General features: G+C 49.0%; 1 protein-coding gene across 2 annotated transcripts; it reads left to right on the forward strand.

The window, feature by feature from the left end:
• Positions 1–1,479: 1,479 nt before the first annotated feature.
• Positions 1,480–9,071, forward strand: LOC112613616 (leukocyte immunoglobulin-like receptor subfamily A member 3). Of its 2 annotated transcripts, XM_025369324.1 has the most exons (10): positions 1,480–1,491; positions 1,884–1,965; positions 2,128–2,163; positions 2,353–2,637; positions 2,785–3,087; positions 3,313–3,609; positions 3,861–4,163; positions 7,205–7,255; positions 8,463–8,513; positions 8,662–9,071. In XM_025369324.1, exons 1-10 carry the CDS (start codon positions 1,480–1,482, stop codon positions 8,796–8,798), a joined length of 1,557 nt encoding a protein of 518 aa, XP_025225109.1. In that variant the 3' UTR covers positions 8,799–9,071. The 2 variants fall into 2 exon arrangements, with proteins under 2 accessions (XP_025225109.1, XP_025225110.1); XM_025369325.1 differs by lacking the exons at positions 1,480–1,491; positions 2,128–2,163; positions 7,205–7,255; positions 8,463–8,513 and having other exon boundaries at positions 1,932–1,965.
• The last annotated feature ends 5,108 nt before the right edge of the window (positions 9,072–14,179 follow it).

Below are 14,179 nucleotides of genomic sequence, written 5' to 3' on the forward strand. Positions count from 1 at the left end.
AAGATGCTCTTAAGAGAACACTTGCCCAGCAACAGTATCTCCTCCAATGGACTGACAGCAACTCTGGCTTTGAACCTCTGGAACCAGGGAACTCTGTTTCTAAGCAGCTCTGTCAGTCGCGTTGGTACATCAGGTTTTGGTACATGTAGGGAATACTGAAACGAATTCCCTGCGCATCCCAAGAAACAACTCTACTGAGACATATTCTCTAGGGGTTTATTTTTGTTTTTGTTTTAGGTTAAAGTCTTGGATAGAACACCCAGTGTCTCCTTGTTCATCTGAAGAACATGCTGTTATGTGGAAGCACATCCTTGAGGTCCACAAGTAGACACTGGGCAAGGAGACAAGGACTCCCTACAGTAAGGAAGTCCCCTTAATAAATGCTCTATGAACACTCTGGTGTTTAGTGCTTCTTTCTTTGGAATCCCAGCAGCTCTGTCAATGGATGGTTTGGTGCACTCCCTTGAGGGAGTTCTCCTGGGCTGCTTGGGGTCCACTCCAGCCACAGATGTGGCTAGATGGATGCAGCCTCCCACCTTGGTCTGGAGCCCTTAGCTCCTCACTGTCATTGCAAGTCCCGAGATTCCTCTCCCAGTTCCACTCAGTGGTGGAAACCTCAACCGTAATGAGCCCTTGATGGTCCCAGGACCCTGTGGCATCTCATCTCTGGCTTCTGTTCTTTGTTGTTGATCCGTCTACACTTGAGAACTTCCACACCTCTTTTTCTGCTCATGACCTTGATGCTCTGGGTATTTCAGAAATGCCTGATGTACATTTCTCCACTAGGGTCAGATGCGACATCTTAAGTGGAGACATCAATCACCTTCACAGACTGTGGAGTCCAACACCAAGATCCTCTCATGTCCCAAGCACCTCAGGTCTTACCCTGGTCTGGAAAGCAAACAGAAATGAGCCCCTCCCAATGTCCCAGGCACCACTGACCCCACAACCACTGTGATGAGTGGGATTCATGACAACAGTCTGCAAAGGAAGAAGCTGAGGCTCAGAGATGGGACACTACAGACCAAGGTCACATAGGCAGTGGATGACAACCAGTCATCAAATAAGTATCAACTCCCTCCTCAACTCCCCAAATCAAAGCGCAAACATAAGTCATTGTTCCCAAAATGTTGACCAGGAATTGAGGTGCAGAGGGACGGCCAAGGATGCAAGGGGCACCGAGGAGGCAGGAAAGACTCAGAGGTTTGTTTCAAGGGGGTGGGGGTGGACACTGCAGCAAAATATTTTAAAAAGGAGAAGTTGAGAAGGAGACTGTTTGGTTGAAAAAAACCCACAATCCCGTGCCAAGAGAGAAGTCAACTTTTCTTCCCCTATTTCCCTGCATTTCTCCTCTGTGCTCACTGCCACACGCAGCTCAGCCTGGACTGCCCAGTCAGGTGTCAAGTGCGTCTCTGGTGATCTGATTCGGCCTGCAGCATGGACCCGTGTCTTCCCTGAAGCATCTCCAGGGCTGAAGAGATGACTGCCATGGTAAGGACCCCACAACACCGTGCTGACGGACAGGCTGAAGGAGGGAGGGAGACCGTGTGGGAGGCTGTGAGAAGGAAGGAAAAGCCTTGGCTCACCCTGATCAGGAAGGGCACATACAGGAAGGCACCAGTTCTATTTGTTGCTATCTCCCAGGCCTTAGTGAAATGAGGACAAACCAGACAGACAGTGGCTGGGGGTCAGGAAACACCCCATTTCTGTCTGAACTGTCTACAGAGGGCCTGGTGCCTGCCCCCACCTCAGCCCTAAAGGAATGACAGCCAGGCTCCTGGGGAGGGCAGTTCCACTTCCTGTGTGGCTACAGATGACAAAACTCCATGACAAGAACGACCCAGACTCTGAGTGTCCACACCTGTGTGTCTCTGTCCTGCCAGCACCGAGGCCACATCCATCCACAGAGCAGGGCAGTGGGAAGAGACGCCATGACCCCCATCCTCACGCTCCTGATCTGTCTCGGTGAGATTTGAAGAGGGAGGGGAGATTCTAACCTAGGAGGGGCCTCACCCCACAGCCAAACTCTGGTGCATAAGGAGACCCCAGGGGCTCACAAAGATCCCAGGGAGGGGAGGACCTGCTCAGGCTTCAGGGGCAAATCTCTCACAGGGAACTCTCTTCCAGGGCTGAGTCTGGGCCTCAGGACCCACGTGCAGGCAGGTGAGTCTGTCCCCGGCTGTTCCAGTTCCCTCCTCCTCACTGGGGACAAGGGGCCTCCTCCGTGCAGCTGGGGACGGGGAATAGCAGATCTGGGCTGACTGATGGGGGCGTGTGGAGGGTCCTGCCATCAAGAGCTGAGATCTGTTGGGTGGGAAATGACTTAGAATCTGATCTCTGATTTTCTTCCAGGGACCCTTCCCAAGCCCACTCTCCTGGCTGAGCCAGGGTCTGTGATCAGCGAGGGGAGTCCTGTGACCCTCAGGTGTCAGGGGAGCCTTCAGGTTCAGGAGTATCGTCTATATAGGGAAAAAAACCCAGCATCCTGGGTTAGATGGATACAACAAGAGCTTGTCAAGAAGGGCTATTTCCCCATTGCATCCATCACCTCGGAACACGCGGGGCGGTATCGCTGTCAGTATTACAGCCGCAATCACTCATCAGAGCTCAGCGACCCCCTGGAGCTGGTGGTGACAGGTGAGAGGACACTCAGGGGTCCCAGCCCCAGGCTCTGCCCTCAGGAAGGGGGTCGGCTCTCAGGGGCGTCTCCCTCTCACAGCCCAGCCCTGGGGATGATGTGGGAGGTCTGAGCCCCATTTAACACGGTGCCTCCTTCTCTCCCAGGAGCCTACAGCAAACCCACCCTCTCAGCCCTGCCCAGCCCTGTGGTGGCCTCAGGAGGAAACGTGACCCTCCAGTGTGACTCACAGGTGGCATTTGATGGCTTCGTTCTGTGTAAGGAAGGAGAAGATGAGCACCCACAACGTCTCAACTGCCAGTCCCATGCCCATGGGTCATCCCGGGCCGTCTTCTCCGTGGGCCCCGTGAGCCCGAGTCGCAGGTGGTCGTACCGGTGCTATGGTTATGACTCAGCCTCTCCCAATGTGTGGTCTTTACCCAGTGATCTCCTGGAGCTCCTGGTCCCAGGTGAGAAATTCACAGCATTGCCTGGAGTTCCCTGAGTCTCCGGGCAGGTGGGGAGGAGCCGCGTCTCAGGGCAGCGCCAGGTGGGATGATGTTGGGACGAGAGGGCTCAGGGCTCCTGGGGCCAGAGACACAGGAAGATCAGCAGTGGTGAGGCCCAGGGGGAGAGGGAGGGTTTGTGGGGAAGCCTGAGGGTCGCTCCTGGAAACCGTGACCACCTTTTCCCAGGTGTTTCTAAGAAGCCGTCACTGTCAGTGCAGCCGGGTCCTGTCGTGGCCCCTGGGGATAAGCTGACCCTCCAGTGTGGCTCTGATGCCGGCTACAACAGATTCGCTCTGTACAAGGAGGGAGAAGATGACTTCCTCCAGCGTCCTGGCCGGCAGCGCCAGGCTGGGCTCTCCCAGGCCAACTTCCTCCTGGGCCCTGTGAGGCGCTCCCACGGGGGCCAGTACAGATGCTATTGTGCACACAACGTCTCCTCCGAGTGGTCGGCCCCCAGTGACCCCCTGGACATCCTGATCTCAGGTGAGGAGCCCAGCGGGTTCAGTCAGGGACCCAGGCTCTGCTCAGGCCCTGCTGGGGGATCCCAGGTGGTGATGGCCGGGATGAGGGGTGGGGGTCCCAAGGGAGAGAGAGACAGACAGAGACAGGGAATGGGGAGAAGGGAAGACTCAGAGAAAACAGAGACAGAGACTGAGGGTCCCAGATGGAAGCCTGGAGAGGCGTCAGCTCAGAACCAAGTGGGGCAGCCCCTCACCCATCCTTCTTCTCTCCAGGACAGATCCGTGGCAGACCCTTCCTCTCAGTGCAGCCGGGCCCCAAGGTGGCCTCAGGAGAGAACGTGAGCCTGCTCTGTCAGTCCTCGTGGCAGTTCCACGCTTTCCTTCTGACCCAGGCGGGAGCAGCTGATGCCCACCTCCATCTAAGATCAATGTACAAATATCCTAAGTACCAGGCTGAATTTCCCATGAGTCCTGTGACCTCAGCCCACGCGGGGACCTACAGGTGCTACGGCTCACGCAGCTCCAATCCCTACCTGCTGTCTGTGCCCAGTGACCCCCTGGAGCTCGTGGTCTCAGGTGAGACCCTGACCCTGTTCTCTCTGAACTCAAAGGCTCAGCTCAGGCCTTGCTCCCAGCAGAGCTCTGGACACTAAGAAAAGAGGGGAGTTGGCCTGTAATCCCAGCACTTTGGGAGGCCGAGGTGAGTGGATCACGAGATCAGGAGATCGAGACCATCCTGGCTAACACGGTGAAACCCCGTCTCCACTGAAAAATAGAAAAAATTAGCTGGACATGGTGGCAGGTGCCCGTAGTCCCAGGTACTCGGGAGGCTGAGGCAGGAGAATGGCGTGAACCCGGGAGGCGGAGCTTGCAGTGAGCCGACATCACACCACTGCACTCCAGCCTGGGCGACAGAGCGAGACTCCGTCTCAAAAAAAAAGAAAAGAAAAGAGGGGAGTGAACGGGGAGGGTCTGCAGGGGAGGGTCCAGTCCATGAGAGGGTGGAAATAGCCCGGGACCTCCCACCCCTGGCTCCAACCCCTGGACTCTCAGTAGGGTAAAGAGCAGGGAGGGCTGGGAGGAGACGGGGGTGAACCTCAGAGGAGATGAGATTAGACCGACGGTGGAAGACGGAGGCCCCACCCACTCCCCTCCTGATGTCTCCACCTCAGAATCAGAGCCTCTGGGGGTCCCAACCTCTAAGTCCTGACTCATGGTGACAAAAACACCGTCACACCCAGTTCAAGAGAAGTTTTTAGACTCATCTCAATGGTACCTTCAATATTCAGGGTCTGATTTCCAGGGCAGCAGAGGGGAGGGTGGACGGTAAGGGTGTGGTCCGCGTGGCTTCCTGGGGCTCCAGAGATGGAGCAGGTGTTCACTCCATGGTGGTCAGAGTGGAGGGAGGTGTCTGAGGTTCAACACTGACGAGCGGAGCAGCGGGCACTTTCCCCCTCCAGGAGCAGGATTCCCAGGAGCCATCACCTCTGGTTGAGACTCTCCACTGTCTCATGTACAAAACAAAATCTCTCCGATTTTCTACCAAAAGCAACACCTGGCACAGCTCTGCAGGAGCCCACACCCCGACCTTGTCCTGCGGGATGTGTGATGAGTAGAGGAAGGAGAACAGGTCGGGTCAGCAGGAGGGGCCGTGCATCTGCTCCAAGTCAGGCTGGACCCAGGGAAGATGCTGGGGCTGATGGAGGAGGAACAGAGGCGGGCGAGGTGGAGAGAAGACAGGTGGATGGTCCTTTGGTAGCTCTCACTTCTTATTTCCGAGAGCCCCTGAGGATGAGCCCCTCACCCACACCTGTGGGGTACCTGGGCCATCTCAAGACAGGAGAGGAGGCCTTGGTGGGATCTGACTGTAATGAGGGTGGAGTCCACCCCAGAGTAGAAATGAGTGAGTGACACACAACACATGCTGTCAATAATTCCCTAACTTGCCAGGGAGCAGGTGCACGGCCCCTCCTTAGTCTCAGGAGTGCCTTGAGCCTGAGCCCACCAGGAGAGCACAGGAGGGGCCATGTGAGCGGCACCCATAGCTGGGGTGCTTCTCTCTAAAGGAGCATGTTTAGGGTGGACTCCAGCCTCATCACAGTCAGATCCCACCGAGGCTCCGTGCTCAGGGCACCTTGAGACTAAGAAGGGACCATGCACCTGCTCCCTGCAAGAGTTAGGGAATTAGTCACAGAGCGTGTCGTGTGTCACTCATTTCTACTCTGTGTTTTCTATATGCCTTTGTCCATTGTTGCCCTCTCCTTTACTAAAACTTTTTTTTTTTTTTTTTGAGGCGGAGTCTCGCTCTGTCGCCCAGGCTGGAGTGCAGTGGCCGGATCTCAGCTCACTGCAAGCTCCGCCTCCCGGATTCACGCCATTCTCCTGCCTCAGCCTCCCGAGTAGCTGGGACTACAGGCGCCCGCCACCTCGCCCGGCTAGTATTTTTGTATTTTTTAGTAGAGACGGGGTTTCACCGTGTTAGCCAGGATGGTCTCGATCTCCTGACCTCGTGATCCGCCCGTCTCGGCCTCCCAAAGTGCTGGGATTACAGGCTTGAGCCACCGCACCCGGCCTACTAAAACTTTTAAAGCAATACTTCAATATACAAATGTATACTTTTTATTTCAATTATATGAACCTATTCTTTAAAAATATTTACTTCTACTTTGCCTTTCATTGGGCCTTGATTTAATTTATATACTCAATGTAGACATCCATTCTTCATTAACCTCAAGTCTTCCTCCCGTACATATTAAAAATTGAGGTCTCCTTAATGAACTTCAGAAGTGTTTGGATGTTTCAAAGCACAGTGGCCCGAGAGAAACTAACCAGGCGGCTCCCTGTGGCTCGTGAAACCCGCGGGAGGTCAGCAGGAGCTGCAGTGCAGCTCAACCCTGGGCCTGGGTGGGTTCATGTCCAATCTTGTCCAATCACTGGATCATTCTAACATCTAACTAAACGTTTTTTTATATGAAAAAGTGCTTTAAATTGTTAATTTAGATTTAAATTAGAAGGGGGCAATTTGGTAGTGAGTTAATATGAAATACAATGAATATACCCAAACCAGTAGCTTTCTTGTGGATACTTATCTCTTGTTTTAAAAAATGTAAAGAATCAAATACTTCACTTACACATTGTTAAAGGTGTTGAATAATTCTTTAAATTAGAATAAATACATATATTTTTACTTCTTTTTGAGATGGACTTTTGCTCTTGTTGCCCAGTCTGGAGTGCAGTGGTGCGATCTTGGCTCACCGCAACCTCCGCTTTCCGGTTTCAAGCACTTCTCCTGCCTCAACCTCCCAAGTAGCTGGGATTACAGGCGCCCACCACCACACCTAGCTAATTTTTGTATTTTTAATAGAGACGAGGTTTCACCATGTTGGCCAGGCTGGTCTTGAGCTCCTGACCTCGTGATCCGCCAGCCTCAGCCTCCCAAAATGCTGGGATTACAGGAGTGAGCCACCGTGCCTGGCCTGAATTTACTTTTTTATATGTCTACCCAGGACACCTACCTCTCCTTGATGGGGAGGTTATATAAGTTATACATAACCATATACAGAATTTGTTATATAAGTTACATCTGAATATGTCTCTTCTCCTGTTTTGATTCTCAGGAGCAGCTGAGACCTTCAGCCCACCACAAACCAAGTCCGACTCCAAGGCCGGTGAGTGAGGAGATGCTCACGGTGATGACGCTGGGCACAGAGGGTCAGGTCCTGTCAAGGGAACTGGTTGTCCTGGGTGGACATTTTTAAAAATTACATTCATTCTAATTTAAAGAATTCTTCACCACCTTTAACAATTTATAAGTGAAGTATTTCCTTTACATGTTTTAAAGAAGAGACAACTCTCCATGAGAAAGCTACTGCTTTGAGTATATTCATTGTATTTCATGCTCACTACTAAAGTGCCCTGTGCTAATTGCTTTTCAACGGATCTCCTCTAATTGACTAATGCAATGTGTGTAAACCATAAGACAATGGGAAATTTTACTTCTTCATTTCTAAATTATGTGCCAACACTTCTCACTTTAAATGTCAACATGTATGTAACGACATCTTAAATATATAGCTGAAGTTTTACATATGTACATATTTACATGTGGTTATGTAAGATACATTTGAATATGTAAGTATATCCAAATTCATTTGATGTATATTCACGCATATGCTTAATATATTTGAAGTGACAGGTGTTTACATGTTTGTTCCTTGTCTAGATTCACCTAGATTCACACTTCATAAAAACAAATACTGATTCATGAACCTTGAGTGACACCACCATTTAGCGTACATCTATTTGTATGTGTGTGAATGTGGTCACCTGCGTCGCATTCTAGGTGTTACTGCCTATATGAGGAATTAGTTAACTAGAGATTAAATGGAAGATGAAACCCCGGCTGAACTGGCTGAGGCTGTGTGAAGAAGAAGCACGCCCAGAATTTCCCCCTTTTGTGCTTCTGACACTGGGGAGCCCCTGCGGACCAGCCTCTCATGCGTGGAGCCTGGGTCCTCAGCTGGTGGATAAGTGAAACTCTCCTCTCCGGGGAAATTGGCTTATGTGCTCCTGTGTCCCTGGCTGCACAGACAGTGCATGGGGCTCAGTGACTTCTGTATTACCTTTCAGATTCTGAGCTCCCAGAGTGCAGGAAAATGTCCTCCCCAAAGGCCTCAGGAGCAATGTCTGGATTTGTAGGACACAGGAAGTCTGAAATAATTCAATAAGGAGACTGAAGGGAGTGCTGCTGCGGCAGAGGAAGGGTTTATCGAGGAACTCACTAGAACTCATGTCAGGAGACATAGGGGAAGGTAAGAGTGAAGAGCCCGGGGGAGAGGCTGGCTCAGGGCTCTTCCCCTCTGTTTTCATTCTCAGGAGCAGCTGACACCCTCGGCCTGTCACAAAACAATTCAGACCCCAAGACTGGTGAGTGAGGAGATGCTCTCATTTACGGGGCCGGGCACAAGGGTTGGGTCCTGTCAAAGATAAGGATGTGCTCTGGATGGACATCCAGAGGTCCTGGGTGATGTTGATCTGTCCCGACCTCTGTGACCTCCTTGTCCACTATCCCCAGCCTCACACTCCCAGGATTACACAGTGGAGAATCTCATTCGCATGGGCGTGGCTGGCTTAATCCTGGTGGTCCTCGGGATTCTGCTATTTGAGCCTCAGTACAGCCAGAGAAGCCTCCAAGATGCAGCCAGGAGGTGAACAGGAGAGAGAAGAATGCACCCTTCAGAGTGTTGGGGCCTTAGGAACAGATCTGGTGATCCCAGGAGGTTCCAGGAGACAATTTAGGGCCAATGCTATCTGGACTGTCTGCCGATCATTTCCAGAAGGACGAATCAGTGTTGGATTGCAGAGACATTTTCCGGGGTGATCCATGGCACATAACATGTGATACCTTTCCTCTCTATTAATGTTGACTTCCCTTGGTTGGATCCCCTTCTTTTCCCACCCCCAGACATGAGGCTACATCCCACACGGCAGTGTTGGGTCCACAGCTCTGCACACCTGCGTGCTCTGGTCCATGGCGTGTAACACAATCTTCTATATTCCTCATTGCCACACTTCCTGGTGTGCTTTACTGAGCCTCCATCTCTTCAGTTCAGAGTTCCAAACACGCTTCAGTAACCAAATCAATGGGGGAAATATCGGATTTCCACCAGGAAAAGATAAATCCACCCTGATGCCCTGACACCCTCTCTGAACCCCGTGAGCCCTTCCCTCCTTCTCAAATGCTACCTGTTTAGCTTTGCCTCAGATCATTGTGTCACCATCACTGCCATCCTGTTCCACACATTGTCATCACCCTACACCGAGTCAGCAGCCACTCCCCATTCCTTCCTCCCTCCAGCACCTGCTAACCACGAGTGTGCTTTCTGTCTCTACGGCTTTGCCTATTCTTGCTGAAAACATTTCAATCTGCCTATGATCTGTGAGCTCCTCACTTCGAGACTTTCTGCCTTTCCAGGCAGAACCAAAGTACCCCATATCAAAAGCAATGATAGGCATTTGCAGTGCGTTGGTGATCCACGAAAGGAAAATCACAGAAGTAGGATAGAAATCCAGCTGCAGGCAAGACCTCAGGTCAATGAATCTTGTCAAGCAGTTGAACTGTTTCTTTCTACTCACCTAGGACAGTCAGACAGAAGTATGCAAAATGACTGTGGCTGATTCTTTTCTGAATTGTCCCAAAACAGCAAGAGGACTTGAGTCCTAGCACTAAAGAGTTCAACATGTCTGGGTCAAAGACCACTGTTGTGTTGGAAGGATGTAAAACCCTGCTGCACAGGATAGAATGTTTGGAGAGAGGATCCTGAGAAACACGAGGGATCAAATAGTCCTGAACTTTCTAGGACAAAGGGAGCAGCCATTTGCCATCTACTGTGTAAAATAAAGAAATCTTATCATTCACCCTCTACTGTCTAGAATAAAGAAATCTTATCGTTTGCCAACTACCCTCTAGAACAAAGAAATCTCTCCCCTCCCCAACAGCACGTGGGTGCACATGCATCTCGCCATGCCATAGCTGCTGGTGTGAGTTCACCCACTCACCCAATGACCCCGAGCACTGGGACTGCTGTCAGAGCATTCGTGGGTGCAGAGATTGCCTGTCCAGTGCCCACCAGCTCTCTAACCTCCCCACGCCAACACTGCCACTGGTGTGCACACACACAGGGAAACCAGAGGATCCACCCCCACTGCAAGCAGCAGCTGCCACCAGCATGGAAGTGCACACAGAGGGTGCACACAGTCCTGTGAGGCCAGAGCCCCACCACCGTGCTAACACTACTACCAGTGCAAATGCTCATACGAACACCTGCGGGGCTCCTGCCCACCCCACCCAGCCTTGCTGACACCACTGCATTGAACACCGACACGGAGGCCAGCACCCCTGCACCCACCGGCAACCCACTGCAGCCAACAAATGTGTACGTCCCGGAGGAAAAGACATCATCACATCAGACACACTTGCATACATGTGTTTATTGTAGCAAAATTCATAATTGCAAAGATGTGGAATCGACCTAAGTGCCCATCAGCAGATGAGTGAATGTGGTACACACACACAAGAAAATACTATTCAGCCATTGAAGAAAATGAAATAATGTCTTTTGCAGCAACCTGGATGAAGCAGGGGGCCATGACACTAAGTGAACTAACTCAGCAATGGAAAACCAAATACCGTATGCTCTCACTTATAAGTGGGAGCTAAGTTATGGGTAATCAAAGACATATAAAGGGGTATAATGAACATTGGAGACCCAGAAGGGAGAAAGGGGGTGGAGAGTGAGTAATAAAATACTATGTACCAAATACAATGTATACTACTAGGGTGACGGGTGCCCTAAAACCTCAGGCTTCACCACTGTACAATTCATTCATACAACTAGAAACCACTTGTACCTCAAAAGCTATTGAAATAAAATACATTTTTTAGAAAAAACTATAATACAAAGCTACAGTAACAAAAACATTATGGTACTGGTACAAAAACAGACACATAGACCAATGAAACAGAATAAAGCCACACACCTACCATCATCATCTGAAATTAAACAAAGTCAACAAAAATAGGCAATGGGGAAAAGACTCCCTATTTAAAAAATAATCCTGTGATAACTGGCTAGCCATATGCAAAAGAATGAAACTGGACAGACCCCTACATATCACCATATACAAAAATTAAAGCAAGACAGATTAAATATATATATATATTTTTTTTTCTTTTTTTTTTTTTGAGACAGAGTCTCGCTCTGTTGCCCAGGCTGGAGTGCAGTGGCACAATCTCGGCTCACTGTAAACTCTGCCTCCCAGGTTCCCGCCATTCTCCTGCCTCAGTCTCCCGAGTAGCTGGGACTACAGGCGCCCGCCACCGCATCTGGCTACTTTTTTTTGTATTTTTAGTAGAGATGGGGTTTCACCGTGTTAGCCAGGATGGTCTCGATCTCTTGACCTTGTGATCTGCCCCCTTCGGCCTCCCAAAGTGCTGGGATTACAGGCGTGAGCCACCAAGCCCAGCCCAGATTAAATATTTTAATGTAAGATCTCAACCTATAAGAATCCTAGAAGAAAACATGGTGGAAACCCCATTTCTACTAAAAATACAAAAAAGAAAAAAAAAATAGCCTGGCATGGCGACAGGCACCTGTAATCCCAGCTACTTGGGAGGCTGAGGCAGGAGAACTGTTTGAACCTGGGGGCAAAGGTTGCAGTGAGCCGAGATCGTGCCACTGCACTGCAGCCTTGGCAGCAGAGCCAGACTCTGTCTCAAAGAAAAATAAATAAATAAATAAATAAATAGGAAACATCTTCCTTGATACAGGCAAAGTGTTTACAGCTAAGTCCTCAAAAGCAATTAAACAAAAACAAAAATTCATGAGTGGGACCTCATTAACCTACAGAGCCAGCGAAGGTCTAATACTCAGAATCTGCAAGCAACTTACACTAATCAGCAAGCACAAAACAAACAGCCCCGTTAAAAAGTGGGCAAAGGACATGAACAGACACTTTTCCAAAGAAGACACACATATGTCCAAAAAGCGTAGGAAAAAATCTTCAACATGACTCATCCTTAGGGAGATGCAAATTAAAACCACAAGGAGATAACCACACCACTCAGAACAGCTATTAGTAAAAAGTCAAAAAATAACAGATGCTGGTAAGGCTGCAAAGAAAATGGAGCAAGTGTTGGTGAGAACGTAAATTAGTTCAGCCACTGTGGACAGCAGTTGGGAGATTTCTCAAAGAACTAAGAGGTGAACTACCATTCAGCCTAGCAAACCCATTGATAGGTATATGCCCAAAGGAAAATAAATTATTCTACCAAAAAGATAGATGCACCTATATGTTCATTGCAGCACCATTCACAATAACAAAGACGTGGAATAAACCCAGGTGTCCATTAACAATGGACTGGATATATGCACCATAGAATACTACACAGCAATCAAAAAGGAAATTATGCGCTTTGCAGCAGCATGGATGGAGCTAGAGGTCATTAGTCTAAGTGATATAACGTGGAAACAGAAAGTCAAACATAGCACGTTGTCACTCATAAACAGGAGCTAAACATTGGGCACACGTGTGCATAGATAAGTGTCTGTTCATGTCCTTTGCACACTTTTTAACGGGGCTGTTTGTTTGTTGCTTGCTGATTTGTGTAAGTTGCTTCTAGATTCTGAATATTAGGCCTTCGCTGGATCTGTAGGTTAATGAGGTCCCACTCATCAATTTTTGTTTTTGTTTAATTGCTTTTGAAGACTTAGCTGTAAACACTTTGCCAATGCCTGTAACAACAGGATGTTTCCTGTGATTTTTTTTTAATTTGAGACGGTCTGGCTCTGGCACTGGAGACACTTAGAGTGGGGAGAGAGGGAGGAGGGCAAGGGCTGAAAAACTGTCTGTTGGGTGCTATGCTCACTACCTGGGTTTACGGATTCATTTGTTCTCCAAACCTCAGCATCACGTGATATACCTTTCTAACAAACTTGCATTATGTGCCCCCACATTCTAAAATAAAAGTTGAACATAATAATAATAATAAGGAACTAAAAATTAATAGGCATGCATCTTAGCAATATAAACTCAAGTACAAAATGGAAGAGGCCCAAGTGTTAGAGATTTTGAAATTTAAAACAACTATAAATGTGATTGTATATATGGGCATGTAGGGACAACTGGGCTTCATCTGTAAGAACTACTGGTGGAAAGTGGAGACTCCTTACTGGCCTGAGAAGAAAGAGACAGCCCTGAGTCTTGGTGTCTGAGGAGAAAAAGTATGTGTTTCTGTTCCATTCTTGGTCCGAAAAAGGTGTTATAAAGAAGAACCTTGGTTCCCTGTCTCTTTTCTTAGGCCAGATAATTGTAATAGTAACTATACATGTGTATATACATGTGTATATATGTATATATTTGTCTTTATAAAAGCTCACATCTCCCAAGTATCACACAAAACCCTTTTTGTCTTTTTTTTTTTCCCACACCCATGGAGAAGTACAAACAGGATGTGATACTCTAATATCACTCAGTGTTCTAAAATAAGTAGGTTGCAATTTCCCATGAAGTGAAACTATTCCTAGTTCACACTGAGAAAGTACCAGATTCAGTTTCTCATAGGACCAACAATTGTCTGAACCAAGGGAAATTACAAACGATCTGGTCTTATATTTTTCTCCAGCTACCTGTGATGATCTGTAAGAGTTTGTGGTTGCAGGTAAAAACATATATCACTCAGGAGGGCGTGGTGGCTCACGCCTGTAATCCCAGCACTTTGGGAGGCAGAGGCCAGCAGATTATATGAAGTCTGGAGTTCGAGACCAGCCTGGCCAACGTGGTGAAATCTCGTTTCTACTAAAAATACAAAAATTAGCTGGGCATGGTCGCAAGCAACTGTAACCCCAGCTACACGGGAGGCTGAGGCAGGACAATTGCTTGGACCTGGGAGGCAGGAGGTTGCAGTGAGGCAAGACTGCCCCACTGCACTCCCAGCCTAGGCGACAGCGTGAGACTCTGTCTCAAAAAAAAAAAAAAAAGTATGTCACTCAAACTGACACCTTCATGGATCTTAGAACCTTGCTCATGTTCCC

This window comes from Theropithecus gelada, chromosome 19, assembly GCF_003255815.1.
Source record: "Theropithecus gelada isolate Dixy chromosome 19, Tgel_1.0, whole genome shotgun sequence".
In the NCBI taxonomy this organism is placed as follows: Eukaryota; Metazoa; Chordata; class Mammalia; order Primates; family Cercopithecidae; genus Theropithecus; species Theropithecus gelada.